This window comes from Limtongia smithiae (assembly GCF_038497785.1).
Source record: "Limtongia smithiae strain NRRL Y-17922 unplaced genomic scaffold V1518scaffold_21, whole genome shotgun sequence".
Classification (NCBI taxonomy): domain Eukaryota; kingdom Fungi; phylum Ascomycota; class Lipomycetes; order Lipomycetales; family Lipomycetaceae; genus Limtongia; species Limtongia smithiae.
In genome coordinates this window covers 1-16,097 of record NW_027117642.1, presented here as the reverse complement: position 1 = coordinate 16,097, position 16,097 = coordinate 1, and the positions used below count along the sequence as shown (strand labels likewise).

Below are 16,097 nucleotides of genomic sequence, written 5' to 3'. Positions count from 1 at the left end.
TTTTAAGTCAGTGCGCGGCCGCCACTTCGCGACGGTCACGCCGCCGCCGACGAAACCCCCCCGGTTCTGCCACAGCCTCGCACGCGACTCTAGTCCTGGCATGCTTCCCCGGGAACCCTCCACTCGCGGCCGCGTCTTCTCGTGATTTCCTGATTGTTCTTGCCTCCGCGCTTTCCCTCGCCGTGACAAATGACCTCGTCGCCAGCCGATGTCGGCACGGCGACGCACGCCGTCACGACCCCGTCTTCGCCGCAGGTCGCCACAGCTGCCGGCGTTATGCACGACGCCTTCAGCGCTGCCTGTCCGCTGCCGTACCGCGTCGTCGCCTGCGTGATTTTCGGTGGGTTCTCTTTTTTCTCTGTGTCCGTTTTTGGTGGCCGTGCTAACTTCACAGGCGTCTGGGGATGGGGCCTCATGCTGCAGTTGCTCTCGCGGCGACAGATCAACGTCGAGTCCCTGCTCTCCATCGCGCCGGTCGCGGGCACGAGTGCCAGCGGCAACATCAGCGCCGTGCCGCTCTTTCGACCCGTGTACGCCCTCGCGACGACGCTCACGCTTGTGTATATCGTAAACGCGACCGCGTTCTCGCTCATCTCCACCTCCGCGCCCACGTTGCTCAACGCGTTTGGGTACAACCTGCTCCCGCTGCTATGCCTCGCGAGCGTGCCCGTCGTATTTTTATTCCCCGGCTATCATCTCCACCGCGCCGGAAGAGTAAGCTTTATGCGTACACTGCGCCGCGCGGCGTTCGGTGGGCTTGAACGTGACTCTGCGCGCCGGTTCCAGGATACGCTCGCTACGGACGTGTTGACCTCGTATGCCAAAGTACTGGGGGACGCGTGGATTATGATGTGTATGTTTTTCTTTTGCGGTGGGTGCGCCGTCGCCGCAGCACCGCCGGACCGCAAGTGTGGCGGCGAGTGGGCGGTGCCGCTTGTAATTGCACTGCCGTACCTCGCACGCCTGCGGCAGTGTCTGACTGAATACCTGCGAAGTCGCGGCAATGGTGGCAAAGGCGAACGGCGGCATCTGTGGAACGCCGCAAAGTACACAACGACATTTCCCGTGATTGTGTTAAGCGTGCTGCAGCACCAGTATGATGTGAGTGAGCACGCGACCGTGCTTGGGGCATTTTTGCTGCATAACTTGTGGGTGTTGTCGATGTTCGTGAACTCGATGTTTTCGTTTTATTGGGATGTGACGGTCGACTGGGACCTCGAGCTTTTCCGGCGTCCGCCGTTGCTCTCCGCGTCGTCTGCCTCGTCATCGCTCACAACCGAGCCGAAAATGCTCTCCATCCCGCAGCCTACTGCGACTAGCACGGGCATGCTTCTGCACCGCGGCCTGCGCTCGATCCTGTATTTTAGCCCGCGCTTATACTACACCGCAATACTTCTCGATCTGCTCTTCCGCTTCACGTGGAGCATCAAGCTCTCGCCGCACCTGTACTTTTTCAACGAGTTCGAATCCGGCGTGTTTGTACTTGAGCTGATCGAGCTCTGTCGCCGCTGGGTGTGGCTCATGCTGCGGATTGAAGCTGAGTGGATCAAGAACACGCACGTGCAGAGCGGGCGTTTGCCGATTGCGATGGCGGAGCTTGGACGGTTGCACAACGCGCGGGATTGATTTCCTTGTGGTGTGATTTTGGCATTTTGCGCGCATGTATAGAGTTGTATTTATTGTAGGATATGATGTATTATAAGAGCACAAATAACAAAGTTATGCATATTACTTTTTGTTTTTTGGCGGCGCGCGCCCACGTCGCTCCTTGAGTTTGTTTGCTTTGCGTTCTTTCGGCGTGAGGTATCTGAACGCTTTTTGCTTTTTCTTAGGCGCGACGGGCCGGCCGTGGTTGATTTTGTTGACGCGGTCTGCGTAGAACGCGGCGCGAACGAGGCTGTCGTGGAGAACTTTGTCGGAGGTGTCGTCAGCAGAGATGTGGCGGCTGGGGTGATGATGATGGTGATCCTCGTGATGCTGGGGAGTGTGCTGGAGAAGTGTGTTGGTGGTAGGATCGTCGACATAGGCTTCGATGGTGACAGTGGTGGTGGTGTCTTCTTGGCGACCTGAGGCGTCTGCGTCGGAAGTGGTGTTGTAGGTTGTGACCAGCTTCGTGCCGGGTTGAATCAATATTCCAGATGATGGTGTGGGTGCAGACATATCGGCTGAGGGTACCGACACCGTGTCGGTGATGATTCCAGTCCACTCATCCTCTTCACTCCACGCCTCGTCTTCGTCTTCATCCTCCTCGTCTGAGATAGCGTCGTCAGGCTGTGCGTACAACTGCCGCGCAAGCTCCATCTTCTCCTGAAGTTCCGCCTTTTTCTGGTCTCGCATCTGGCACACGTCAGCCACATCACAAACGAATCGTCTGAACTACTTGCGCCTACCGCACGCCGCTCGTCGAGCCGGTTTTGTCGCTCAAACGCCTTCGCGCGTTCTTGTGCTTTTTCTTTGCGTTCCACGTTACGCTTGTGAAACCCGGTGAGATATTGCCTAGACGTATGTCAACACTTCCGGCCAAAAAAAAGATTGGGATGATGAGAAGAGAAAGTGAAAAGAAACGTACTCGCGCGCTTCCCGATCGAAGACGACTTCCTGTGGACGCCGACTGTTGCGGCCGTTTGCGCCAGGACGATCGGCGTAAGTTCCACCGTGAATAGGTTGGCGCTTTGGTCTGCTTGTTGATGCCATGGGGTGGACAGTGTCGCTGAACGGATGTGGGAAATGAGGCGCGAAAGGGAATCAATCCATCCAGAGATTTTGGGAATTTGTTTGAGTTCGAGAACGCGACAGCATTGGGTTAGGGTATCAAGCCACATCGCCGGCAGGATCACGATCTGCGCCGATTCGTGAGACCGGCCTTATCTACGATCTTGAACATACACGACGCAGCAATGACAGGAGAAAATACGGTCCTCTCGGTGATTGATATTAGCAAGCCGTCGGCCGCGACTGCAAAGGCGCTGTTTGATGCAGCGTCGACGCTTGGGTTTGTGTTTATCAACGGCAGCGGGTTGACGCAAGCCGACGTGAACAGAATGTTTGGTCTAGTGGGTCACTTGTCTGCGGCCAGCGGCGTGAGGAAATGAGCTAATGGTTCTAGTCGGCAAAGTTCTTTGCGGAGCCGGCCGGTGAAAAGGAAAAGTTTGCGATTGCGGACAATAAAGGCTACGCAGGAATGAATCAGGAAGCGTGAGGGCCCCTGTGGCGGCGTTGGCGAGAACTAGCGAGAGAACACTAAGAGATCGAAGATGCTGACGATGCGATGTCAATTTTTTTCAGGCTCGGTGTTGACAGCGAGGAAAAGCGCGGCGATCCTAAAGAGTGCGTACATTTGCGGACCTTAGTGCACACAAAAGTGCGTACAATGCTGATGGCATTGTAGGATCTTCAATTTCGGCCAATTCCGCAGGGGCAGACCAGATCAAGCCCTGCCGCCAGTGTTTCTTGGCGAGAATGAAGGCACGCTAGCTGAGGTATCGGCGTTCGCGGCGAAATGCCATGCAACGTGCAACGCTGTACTGGATTTGTTAGCGGCTGCGCTTGATATCGAGGGCGCGGAGAAGGAGCCAAACGGCATAGCGAGCGACGAGCGGAATACGTGGTTCTCGCGCCGCCACGACGCAGAAGAAGCCAGCGGAAGCATTCTGCGCTTGCTGCACTATCCCGGTACTGCGTCTCACGCGGCGCCGAGCGAGGATAAGGACACGGAAGACGCATGGGTGCGAGCGGGCGCACACACGGATTACGGGTCACTCACGCTGCTGTTCCAGCGGCCGGGACAGGAAGGGCTGGAGGTACGTGGGCCGGATGGGGAATGGCTGGCGGTGCCTGCGCTGGCGGCTACGGGTGGTGACGGATGCGCCCCCATAGTGGTGAACATTGCCGGTGAGTCTTGCTCTAGGGGCCCCTGGATAGAAGTGCGTACATGCTGACCTGCTGGCTGTAGACCAGCTGAGCTTCTGGTCGGCGGGTGTGCTGACGTCGGCGTACCATCGCGTGCGGTTCGAGCCGCGTCCGGAGGACCGCTACTCGATCGCGTACTTCTGCCATCCCGCGGACGCGACGCTATTAGAGCCAGTGCCGAGCCAGATTGTGCGCACGTCTGGGGCGCCCGGGCCGGCAGGCGAGGTGCTGAGTGCAGGCGAGCACCTGGCGCGGCGGCTGGCGGCGTCGTACCTATAATACGGGTAACAAGTGATGATGTCATCGTGTGAGCCGTGAGCTGGGACTCACACACGTGGCACGGCCCGAGCAGCGCTAGCTTAGGCGGCTAAATAGACGCGGGCATGTTGTCAACAGCCGAGGCTTCAGGGGCTGCACGCTCGCCGCTGTTGGAGTTCGCCGTCGTCGCTGCTGGCCGCATGTGGCATATATCCCAGCTGGCCCTGACAGCGTACTATGTGGTTATAACACTCCCTGGCCACCGTCGCGCGTTGTGCTCCCCTGTGTTTGCGCACCGCCGATGGACCAACACCATCCCCCGTACTACGAACCACGCCATGGCGCGTGGCTCGCTGCGGCCGGGGCCCCGGAAGTCTCGCCGACGCCGCAGGACGCGCTTCAGGCGCAGGCGCAACAGCTCCAGGCACAGCAACGACAGCGGCACTTTGAGCAGTTCCAGACGCTACAGCAGCAGCACAACCGCAGCCCACCTTCGGTGTTTGACCCCGTGCCCGGCTCGCGGCCGTTCCTGCCCTACGTCACGTTTACGCCCCCCCTCGCGACGGGCCTGCAGATGACCTCGCCATATACTTACCAGGACGCCACCTCGTCCTATCACGCTGCCGCCGCGACATCCTCATCCGCCGCCGCGTCTTACCACCACCGCACTGCGGATGTTGCCCTCGCGATACCTCCATCCCCTTCCGTCATCGCGTCCCCTTCGGTATACCCGGCCGACCTTCTTCAACCTCGCGCGATACCTGCGTCTGCGCATCTCCGCGGCATAGCTGCTGCGCAAGGCACGTACATCGAGCCTGTGACGCGCACACATCGGCGGCGAGCAAGTGTGTCACGCAGCCGAACCGGTATCGATTCCCCTATCATCTCATCCCTCTGTGCCTTATGTTGACGCGTATTAGGTTGCTGGCCGTGCCGCATCCGCCGGAAGAAGTGCACGAACGAGCACCCCGTGTGCGCGCACTGCAGTCGTCTGGGCTTGACATCTGACTGCGTTTACGGTCCCTGTCCAGAGCATCTGCGAACTCTGGAAGACAAACGACGTGCAGCAAGCGAGCTTGGAGTGCGGATTCGCATGGTCGCGAAGAGTCGCGCAGCATCGCAGCGACCGGCAAGTCAACAGCTGCATCAGCCCCAGCTACAGCTCTTTCAGCAGCAATTCATGCGGTCCTCGTTTTCGTCATCGTCTTCGTCCTCGTCGGCGGTGGGTGCGGGACTTGCGACGACTGGCGACGATGATTCTATCATCACGCAGCAGTTGCTGCATCGCCTGCATGAGAACGATGGTGCAAGCCAGATCTCGACGTTGGAGGAAGAGTTTTATTCGCTTAATTGCGGCTCCGGACGACGCGCGGAGTACGCGAGTTTGCCATTTTTCCTAAAGTTGTCGTTCAACAGCATGGATCCGATTGCAGACTGCGTGGGCAAGTTCGAGCGGTTTGTGGATGAGATTCCCGAGGGGATTTACAACGATCGAATGTCACGCCCGATGCAGTTACTGCTGTTTTCAACATATGTTAGGTACGCGTCGCGGCTACTATTCCCGGCACTGTACTTGTACATCGATCCCGGTGGATTTGATTTTGGGCTGCTGTTGCTCAATCTCGCAACGTCGGATTGGTGGCTGTGGAGAAGTATGTGTGCGATCGGCGCGGCGTATTTCACGTCGATTGGACAAGGTGCGGCATTTGACGAGAGCGTGATAGATGATTGCATGAAGCACTTTCATAACGTCGCGGCGGAGCTCATTAGCAGACCGCTGGTGTCGTCTACTATCCCGAATGAGGAGCTTGAGATTGTGCTGATGCTGGGGTGGAACGTTTTCACGCTATGTCGCCTGCGACAGTCAAAGGACACAGAAGCCTTGCGGATGATTTGGAACTTGATTTCGCATTACTCGCTACTGGTTGAAGACGTAGGCGACAAGGCGTGCTGCACGGTGCGCATTGTCACCGCGCACGCGATGGCGGCGGACATCTTACTCGCCACACAGACGCCGGAGGTGCTGCCTATGCTCGCAGCGACGTATAGCGCGATGCTGGATGACCACAGCGAAGGTAAGCGCGTATTCCGAGTAGGTCTGGGTACCGGTGTTGGGATATCAACGCCGGTGTTGTTGTTTCTGGCGAGCGCGTTAGATACAGAACATCGCGCGTTGTGGAGCGAGCATGAGGAAGGCGATTCGCACACGAGCCGCACGTTACAGGCGGAGTCAACAGAGACAATGCTAGCTCGATTCACAGTGGAACTCGACACGGCGCATCCGACAACACAGCGATGCACGCTGCTCATGCGGGTCGCAGTGCAGGTGTACCTTACTGTGTTCTGCAGTACAGCGAAACAGGAGCAGCAGCTACGGCGGGTGCCCGGGCTCGGCGGCGGGGAAGTGCCTGCAGTTGTGCGCGATTCGCTGGTGGTGCGGGGGCTTGTAGTCCGCTTTGCGCGGATTCTGGCGATGGAGTTTATGGGGCTGCGGAAGCCGCGGTGGACGCGGGCGGCGTCTCAGCAGCAACATGCGCAGCACCGACTACGGAGTGGTGGCTTTGGGATGAGTATGTCGGTGACGCCGAGTCCGACGACGACGAGTATGCCACTTGATGATGTTTCTGGGCCGTCATCGCAGACGGCACAGCGAATGTCAATGTCGGGCTCTGAGAGCGGAGACGAGGAGATGCGAGACGCGCGCGCGCTTGGTGGTGAGGACAAGAGCGTGCTACGACCGGAGGAGGAAGAGAGTCGACAATTTTTAATGGACATGCGTGGCCAAGAACTCGAGCGATGCCTGCAATGGGCGATCGTGGTGGTTGCGAGCGTAACGACCCCCGACGCGATGCTCTGGGATGGCGCTGCTGACTGCGATGTTGTCTCCAGCGACATGATCGACGACAACATGCCGTGCCGCAACGTGTACAGAGAGGTGTTTGAATACAACGGGCGGCAACGGTTCGGCAACTGGCACGGCGCATGGGAGGTCGTGCAGCAGACGTGGGCAGAAGCGAACTGGCGGGCGGGCAAGAGCTGGCGGCAAGTAATTCGGGAGGACGACCGTCTGATGCCAATCCTGTTTTGACCTGTCAGCTCGCTCGCAATAACTAATCTGCTATTTTCTTATTTCTTATTTTATCTCTGCTGTATAATATTTTCATCGCAATGAGTAAGCTGGATCTGGTGGGGCATATATAGTAACCGGACTTTTTGGTAATTGAGAGCACCGATGGAGCCGGTGTGGTCGAGGCGGGTTGGGGCCCACGATGCTGGCCCTAACCCGATGCAGACAAGCCCCTGGCACGCTCACATGGGTCACACGTGTGAGTCAGGCACCATTTAGGGCAGGTGAAAATAGGGGCACTGGCGCGGCGCGTTGCTGTGGAAAAGTTGACAAGAAAAAGTGGCGTGTTTGGGGCATGCCGCGCGAGAACGCCCCAGCTAGAATTCGGCGGGGCCGCGTGTGGCTGACGTTGCGTGGCTGTTGTTGATTGTTGCTGCTGCTGCTGCTGTGGTCGCTGCGGCCGGGGAGGCCGTGACGGAAGGCGGCTGCGCCGACAGACGGCGTCACATGGAGTCGTCCAGCTGCAGTGGTGGTCGCGATGCTGCCGCGCGAAGATGAAGGCGGCGCGGAAGCAGAGTGTGATGAGTTCAGCTGGTGGGTCGACAGGTCACGGGGTGATCCGTGACTATGTGATTGCGCTCGACCCCGGAAATTAGAGCCTGGAAGCCAGGGGCCGCGGACGAGCGACGTTGCGCAGTTCGTGCGCCTCCTTCGCTCCGCAGAAGAGTCCACCTCATTTCTCGCCGCCGTCGCGATCGATCGCGTCCTGCCCCGTTTATCTCGCACGCCGCTCCATCGCTCCCCCTTTCACCAACTTCCATCCTCGCCGCCGTACGCACCACCGCACATCGCGCCCTCCCTCTACCCTCCCAGTCCCGGTCCTCCCGCCTTCTCCCCCGACCCCCGCCGCCGCCAGCGGCCCCTCGCCAATGGCCGACGTCTGGCACCCCCTCCCTGCCGCGGCAATCGCCGTCGCCATCACGCCCTTCACTCCAGCTCATACACTGCCCGGAGCGCTCGCCCTCCAGCTCGGCGACGAGGTCTTTGTCTTCGAACAGGCCACCCTCAACAACGAGTCGTGGTTCCGCGGCTACCTCCTCCGTGCTCCCGCCTTCTCCGCTACCAGCACCGCCTCCCCTCTCATCTCCTCCTCGCCGAACCCCTCGCGCATGTCCCTTGTCGCACCGTCGGATTCGTTCTTATCTGCATCGCTCAAAGCGCAACTCGGCATGTTCCCCACTGCCGCTGTCGCCATCGCAGGGTCTGCATCACCAGCCCTGTCGTCGTCGTCGTCCTCCGCTGCGTCGTCCTCTGCCGTCACCACCTCCGCTGGCGGCACCGACTGCGTTATCGCAGACGAAATTGCCGCCGCGCTCCACGACTGGTGTCCCGAGCACATGCACGCGCTGTTCTACGCGCCTTCCGCGACCCGCAACTACAGCAAGCTCACCGCCGTCGCCGGCCTCATTTCCGAGCTTGCGGCCGCGCGCAAAAATTTGCTGCTCGATCTCGGCACCGAGGCCGAGCGCGATGATACCGTGAAAGCCGCGGTGTGGGCGCTTGTGCGTGGAAATAAGTTGCTGTCCGGCGACATCTTTGTCCGCAGCATCACGTCAGGCGCGTTGCTCACGCGCGAGTCGACCGATCTGATCTCGCTGTTCCGGGATCAGCAGATCATGGCGCTGTCTACACACGGCATCGCTGGCGCAGCCGGTACTTCCGCGGGCGCAAACACGCTGCTGCACCTCATGATCCGGCTGAAAGCTGTCACCGGCACTTGGTCCGACGGTATGTCGGCGCGCATCTACATTTGCGACCGCGCGCGTGTGGTTTCTGAAGCAGTTGTCGTTTCAGGCGGCGTCCTCGACCAGCGCGCGCTGTTCGTCGATCTCCCCGCCGCCATCGCGAGCGACGACGCATTTCTCGTCGTCGAGGTCTACGAGACAATTTACATGACCACTCTAGTATCTGCATCGTCGGCGGCTTCATCATCCACCGGTGCCGCAAGCGCTGTGGCGGAGGTGACCGCCCCCGGTGCAGATCATCGCGTCGCGACCGCGCAGGAGTCGTATACCATCAAAGCTCGCAGGACGGTCGGTCTTGGTGTCGTCGATATGGGGCATGTTCTACGCGAACTTGCCGACGTCGATAGGGACAAAGTCGTGCGCATTTTCTCATCTACTACTTCTGCCGGACAAAGCTCCGGCACTCTACGCGAACGGCTTGTGAAGGGTCAAGCCGACGGCATGTACGTCTCTTACCCTTCCTCTGTGTAATATTGTTTACTGACCACTACAGTCAACGTGGAGCAAAGGTAGAGCGCATGACATTTGCACTACGTGGATTCCGCTCGCCATCGTCCACCGCCCTCGTCGCGTCTGCGCCGACTCTGTTTTCTGACCTCATCAGCTTGCCGCGCACGCTCTTCACATCGTCCTCCATCATCCCTCGCGAGGAGCTTTATCTCACGCTTTCCAGCGTCGTATTTAACTCCTCCAGCGTGAACTCAAAGACGCTCTACTTCGTCACACTCTCCTCGCCGCCCGAATCTGCCGTCAAGTTCGTCGCATCCGCCGGGGCGACCCCGGTCGACTCGTGGACCTCGTCTGTCGTCTCGCGTGATGAGAAGTTAAACGAGGCCGTGTGCATGTCGCCGCTGGGCCACAATACAAGTGTGCATGTACGCGTGCATCTCGCGGATGGCAAGACTATCGGCCGCGCCACGTTTCCGCTGTGGATGGATGATCTGCTGATCAAGGACGGCGACAAGCGACTGCCCATGGTCGACACCAACGGTGTCGAGAACGGATACGTTGAGGTATCGAGCATACTTGTGTCTACCGAGTTTTCCTCGGATGAGACTATCGTCGCTCTCATTCGGTGGCGGCGCGCGCGTATTTCAGCCGATCGATCAGCTGCGTTGTTGCCTGTGCTCAAGCAGCTGTGCTTTGTAGACGCCAACGAGATTGCGAAGCTGCTCCAAGAAGTGCTTGATTCTATTTTTGGTATCCTCGGATGGAAGAAAGGCGATCTCAAGTTCGAAGAAGCGGCATTTGCGGCGCTGCTGCATGTCCTGCACGTCGTCGAGAGCAAGCAAGATAACGTACGTGTCATGCTCGACGAGTATATCAACGGGCATTTCAACTACCCCATCGTTCTGGAACCACTGGTCTCCGGGTTTCAAAAAATCCTGGCGAACCACACCGACCCTGAGATCGGCACAAGCGTTCGCGAACTCCTCAAGGTCGCAAAATACGTGTTCCGGTTTATCGACAAGTCGTGGAACACATTGCAGAGCGAAGAATCTGTCTCGCCCGACCTGGGCGACGAGTTGAAGTCAATTCGGCATATTTTCCAGCAGCTGTGTCGCATCATTGAGCAGGACGCGCACTCGCACGGCAGCAACACCTCGGCGCACGTGGCAGATACGGCTGCCACGGTTGAGGTTAATCAGACACTGATTCTTCAGCGATTCCCTGAGTATTTGCCTGAGATCCAACACATTTTCACTGACACGGAGATCTTTGCTCTCGCGGCGGAATTTATGGATTCGAGCGCGCTTGGATGCTCAGGCGAAACCAAGCTTACTATGCATCGCTTGGTTTTACTGAAGAATCTATCACGTCTTTGGCTGTTTTCGAGCTCATCTGACATGATTCGTGCCGACATTGTTATGCACACGATCCAGTGGTTGAAGCCGTACTTCGCTGCTGCTAGCAGCAGCGATTTGACAAATTCGACGTCGTGGCATATTTGGAAGGAGCGCACGCGGTTGTGTTGCTCAATCATTGCCGCACAATTGCATATTCTCTGGCCTATCCGTACAGATAACGAGGACGTCTGTGGTCTCTACGCGCGGCTCCTGCCCGCTGTCGCCGAAGCGTTTGTTTCGCTCCATCAGGAACGCAAGAATGGTTTGCTGCGTGCCGTCAGCATCCCTCATTTCAAGAACGAGTTTTCACTCTTGTTTCCTGAAACCTATCCGTTTCCGTCAAGTCAACCTGTCGACACGAGCATATCGAAGCTGCCATTCGACGAGCTCTCGGTTGAGCTTGCGTGCGTCTACTGCGCACTGTCTGAGTTTGCAACGTATGACTCATCCTCGCGCGGAGGCTCGGAGACGTTGTCGGAACTGCAAGCGCTGGATCTGATGACGAATATGTTGAAGGTGAACGATGCCGTGCTAAAGGGAAAGGCGTTTCCGAAAACGTGGTCGTCGATTTACGTCACGATGCACAACTCCGTGCTGGCGAGTATGCAGTTTATCTCGTTTATACTTGTTGCGTACTTTATCCCGGCAGCAGATGCTGATGTTAAGGCCGTGGACGATAAGGTCGTGAATGTCTGGTTTTTGTTCTTCGATAAACTTTTGGACCTGATTATGTCGGAGTCTTTGGATTTTGCGGCGGCAGGAGATCAAAAGAAGCGGCTTATCCTCCTGTCTGCTCCTAGCGTACGCTACAAGGGGGTGAAAGTACTGGTGCAGATGTGGAACGCGATCGGCACCGCCGCGACGTCGCGAGAGCACGAGCTTTACGGAATCGACTCGACCGGCGCGTTCCAGGCGCGGTTTTCGACAAAGCCGTCGGCTCGATCACATGCGCTTGTGGGCAAGCTTGTTAATTTGTGGATGTCGCGCGAGCAAGAGCTTAGTAATATCGCTGTGTTGATGTTGCGGAGTATTTGCGTGCAAGAGTGGCGCGAAAAGGGATCGCTTGAGGATCTCAAGATTGATGTGATTGATGTGAGTCTGCTTTACCGTTGGGTGGAATGGACGAATGCTAACGGATACAGGCAATCGATCTTCTATTCGAGGTGAAGCCGAAGCTCGCGGGTGTGATCGTTTCTGAGACGGATTTCGTGGAGCGCATGCCGGAATTTTTCCCAATGTCTAAAGATGATCCGTTGAATGCGGAAGTTCACAAGATGCTGCGTGCGGTTACTCGGTTCGTCGACATTCTCGTCGATCTGCACTCGCTTCCGGAGCACGATGAGGCATACAGCGATCATCGGATTATGTGTACACTGACATTGATGGAATTCCTGTGCACTCTGCGACGCGAGGACGCATTTATCCGCTACGTACATGAGTTGATGCATATGCAGGAAATCAGTGGACGGTACGCCGAGGCTGGCCTTGCGCTGCGTCTGCATGCTCGCCTGTATCCGTGGCGTCTAGACGTTGACCTTCCCGCGCTGAGCGATCCCGATATGCCGGCGCAGACAGCGTTTCGACGACGAGAAACGCTTGCGTTGCAGATGGTGCGCTATTTCACGCTGGGTGGGTCACCTGAGCTCGCGCTAGAGACCTACAAGGAGCTCGCGGAGAACTATGAGAAGGTGTCGTTTGAACTCGAGAAGCTTGCAAACGTGGCAAGTATTATTGCTCAGATCTACAAGGACGAGATTACCGCCTCGTTGACGACCGCACGGCCACAGCCGCAGTATTTTCGGGTCGCGTACCATGGCATGGGATTCCACCGCGCGCTGCGGGATAAGCAGTTCATTGTGCAAGGTGACAAGTGGGAGAAGTTGTCGGACTTTACGGAGCGCTTGCAGACATTGTATCCGCGCGCGAAAATCATTAGCGCAAGCGACACCGCGACGAAACACATGTCAATTACCTCTACGACGTCGTTTGATAGTGAAGCAACGCACCAGGATGGTCAATTTTTAAGCATCACCGCGGTTACACCTGAGCCGAGCGGATTTCTGGCGACGACTCTTGGGGTGCCACCTGGCGCTTACGATTTCTTCTTGAGACAAAATCTGCGGCTGTTTTCGGTGTCGCGGCCGCTGAAGAACTTCATGCATGGGACTATTGCGAAGTCGTCGTCGCAGGGATCTTCGCAAAGGCGAGTTTCTACGAATTCTGTGGACGTATGGGTTGAGAAGACGGTGTACGCGACGAAGGATTCGTTCCCAGCGATGCTGCGACGGAGCGAGGTGGCGAGCATGGAGACCATGTTGATATCGCCGCTTACCAACGCCGCGGACTCGATTTTGCGGAAGGCATCGGAGATTATGCATTTCGCACGGCGCACTGCGTCAGGAGGTGATGCGGACTCAAGCTTGTCGAGTCAGCTTGGCATGCTTCTATCTGGCGCTGTCGATGCACCTGTGAACGGTGGAATTCAGATGTACCGAAATCTTTTGGATGCGTATAAGAGTGATACTTCTGCGGAGACGGTGGTGCAAAAAGAGCGGCTGCGCGGTGCTATTGTGGACTATGTTGCTGTGTTGACATATGCGCTTGAAGTGCACGGACGTGTCGTCGCGACAGCGCTGCGGCCGTTGCATGAGTCGCTGATTACGCTATTCGACAAAAACTTCAAGACGGAGATTCGCATGGTCGAGGAGGAAGGACGAGTTATCGATCGTTCAGATTTGCGGTATGCGCAGAACGGCGGACGGATGACGACCTCGAAGCAGGCGCATGCGATGTCGTTATCCCGCTCTAGGACGACAATGACTACGGCGTCGTCGACGTCCACGTCGATGTCGACTTCTTCTACGTCGATGCTGGTGACGAGCTCATCGGTGCGCGAGGAGACCCATCATCAGCCACGACGGAGCAGTATGTCAGGCTTGACACCCGCACCCACAAATACGAGCACCGCGTCATTGCAGCACCCTCACGTCGAGTCGATGCTGTTGCGGACTGGCACCACCCACGCAGCTGCAGGTGCGTCTTCGTCCTCGTCGTCATCGTCCTCGTCATCTTCACACAGCTCACCGGCGAACGTTGGCACTAGCAGCCTACACGGACGCTCGCTATCAATCACCGGCCACCACCATCACCAAAACCGGAGACTCGAACACAAGGGCTCCATTATGACGATAAACTCGACCCGTACGACGGCGAGCCAGGGGTCAAATCACTCGACGGCGACCACGACGCGGGATGAATTGATTCCGATCCAGACGGCGGGCAGCACCGCTTCTGCGTCATCGGGGAGTAGTTCGCTGGCAACGAAAATGGGCAATATGACGAAGCGGCTCAGTAAGATTAAGCTGGCGACCCATCGCAGCCGGGAGAAGTTGCGCGGGGAAGCGTATTCTCTTGGGATACAGCTTGAGTAGTTGACAAAAGTTGAGGAGAAAAGACGGATAGAGTAAGGTGAGAAGAAGTGTATGATATTTATACCAACTTGTACAGTATGTGTTTGTATGGAAGTTGCATGATTTAGGGGGGAATGATTCTGTTATGAAATATAGGAAATTTAAAGGGCTCTGAAGTTGATATAGAGACTGTGCTTCGGTAGAGAGTAATTGTGTGTGGATGGCAATTGGCTCGAAAATTGTCTTAAGGACTACGCGGAAATCGTTGTCGCGTCACAAAATATGGGAAATCATCTGGGTAATAAGTTGTCGTGTTTCATCACGTCGCTAGCTGTATCGTCAAATGATTCAAAAATGGTGGCTAAAGGACAGTGTGGCAGGTGGGAGAGTGGAGTTCGCGCTAACTTGAGACTTCTGCACGCGAATTTCGGATGCGCGAGGCGCGACAAAATGTCTTGCATGAGAAGGGGGCTCACGACAACGATCGTTGTGACGCGTCAAATATCATCATAAACGAGCTCGCGTTGTGACAGTTGTGACGCGTCAAAAAATCACGAAAATATCTGGCGCGTGATATTTGACGTGTACGCCACGTTGCTAGTTGTAGTGCCAAGTGACGCACATTCAGTGGAAAAGGGTTGTTTGATTGGCAGTTTATGTGGCTTAGTTGTCGTTAAATTTTAGTACTGAGACTTTGATGTATGTAAAGAGAAGGAACTATTCCAGACCACCGCAATCCATACCGTTAACCGTGCATTCTGGTCTCTAAGAGTCTGTGTATCTTTTTGTTTATGCATCTTGCAGTCCACAGTGTGTGATATAGATTCTCAATTCTGTTCCAGAAGCTACAACGCAAAAAAACTCTTCGGAGGATGTGCGGCACTCACGTAACTACTAACGAGGTATGAATTAGTAGCAAGAGCAAAAAACCAAACAGACTTTCTTAGATGAATCTCTAAACAGTTAGAGAGGAAAGGGGCCTGTTGGGCATGGTAAGCGGCCGTGCAGTGAAGTTCCGTCAAACCTGTTCTATAAAATGCTGATATTCCACGCGGCGGACCGGCTCAATTACGCCACGGATGTAAATAAGGGATCAAAAAATTTACCAATGTTAAAGAAAGGATTTCGTCTGGGAAGCAGGATTACATCGGCGTTTGGTACATCAGCGTTTGGGTAGCGTCTACAGTAAGCTGCATTGCATAGTTAGGACTCCGAAAATTTCAGTTATGAAACACGTGGTCACAAGCCTATGTGTCACTAACAAATAACATGAGGCGAGTTCACTGGCGCGGACTCACTAAATTAGTGTCATTCACTAAAGCTCGATGATGCATGTGCAGTGTTAGCTTAGGTAGACAAGCAACCGAGGTTCACTACTTTAACGTGCCAGATTAATGACTCACCAGTAACATCACGTCAGGCATGCTCACTAAAATAGATCTCTAAAGTTTGCTGATGCTCGTTGTCTCCCTATGGCAGAGATATAGGTTAGGTGGCCATTAGTTAAAGTTCTTAGTAGTTACACATGCTCGTTGTTGCTCACTAAATGTCTGCAGTGGTGACATTTACTAGGTGAAGTGTCGCCAATTTTTAGCTTTTGGGACCAAGCTGGGAAGGTGCTAACTAATTTGGAGTGCCATGCAGTTAGAGCTTCTAACTTCGTTTGCGCTCCAGTCTAGACAGCAATTTTCAGTTATGAACACACGATCAATGAGGATTCTTAAATGGTATAATATATTATATGACGAGTGACAAATATCATAGAACTCCAGAATGCAACCAAAATGACATGCTCTTCATG

At 56.0% G+C, this 16,097-nt stretch overlaps 5 protein-coding genes across 5 annotated transcripts; 4 read left to right on the top strand and 1 right to left on the bottom strand.

The window, feature by feature from the left end:
• Positions 1-33: 33 nt before the first annotated feature.
• Positions 34-1,731, top strand: V1518DRAFT_423932 (EXS family-domain-containing protein). Its single transcript, XM_066905810.1, has 2 exons — positions 34-340; positions 395-1,731. The coding sequence occupies exons 1-2, from the start codon at positions 190-192 to the stop codon at positions 1,624-1,626; spliced, it is 1,383 nt and encodes a 460-aa protein (XP_066756823.1). The 5' UTR covers positions 34-189; the 3' UTR covers positions 1,627-1,731.
• Positions 1,659-2,735, bottom strand: V1518DRAFT_423929 (nucleolar protein 12-domain-containing protein). Its single transcript, XM_066905809.1, has 3 exons — positions 2,570-2,735; positions 2,391-2,496; positions 1,659-2,337 (listed from the first exon to the last, which is right to left on the bottom strand). Exons 1-3 carry the CDS (start codon positions 2,692-2,694, stop codon positions 1,729-1,731), a joined length of 840 nt encoding a protein of 279 aa, XP_066756822.1. The 5' UTR covers positions 2,695-2,735; the 3' UTR covers positions 1,659-1,728.
• A 79-nt stretch (positions 2,736-2,814) lies between these two features.
• On the top strand, positions 2,815-4,328 carry V1518DRAFT_184251 (uncharacterized protein). Its single transcript, XM_066900849.1, has 5 exons — positions 2,815-3,053; positions 3,107-3,195; positions 3,286-3,327; positions 3,389-3,891; positions 3,953-4,328. Exons 1-5 carry the CDS (start codon positions 2,898-2,900, stop codon positions 4,186-4,188), a joined length of 1,026 nt encoding a protein of 341 aa, XP_066756821.1. The 5' UTR covers positions 2,815-2,897; the 3' UTR covers positions 4,189-4,328.
• A 413-nt stretch (positions 4,329-4,741) lies between these two features.
• V1518DRAFT_378761 (uncharacterized protein) lies at positions 4,742-7,255 on the top strand (the record flags this gene model as incomplete). Its single annotated transcript, XM_066901617.1, has 3 exons — positions 4,742-5,033; positions 5,088-6,669; positions 6,895-7,255. 3 exons carry the CDS (start codon positions 4,742-4,744, stop codon positions 7,253-7,255), a joined length of 2,235 nt encoding a protein of 744 aa, XP_066756820.1.
• A 908-nt stretch (positions 7,256-8,163) lies between these two features.
• On the top strand, positions 8,164-14,317 carry V1518DRAFT_430056 (uncharacterized protein; the record flags this gene model as incomplete). The annotated part of the gene is made up of 3 exons (XM_066906161.1): positions 8,164-9,482; positions 9,533-11,978; positions 12,029-14,317. 3 exons carry the CDS (start codon positions 8,164-8,166, stop codon positions 14,315-14,317), a joined length of 6,054 nt encoding a protein of 2,017 aa, XP_066756819.1.
• Between the last annotated feature and the right edge of the window lie 1,780 nt (positions 14,318-16,097).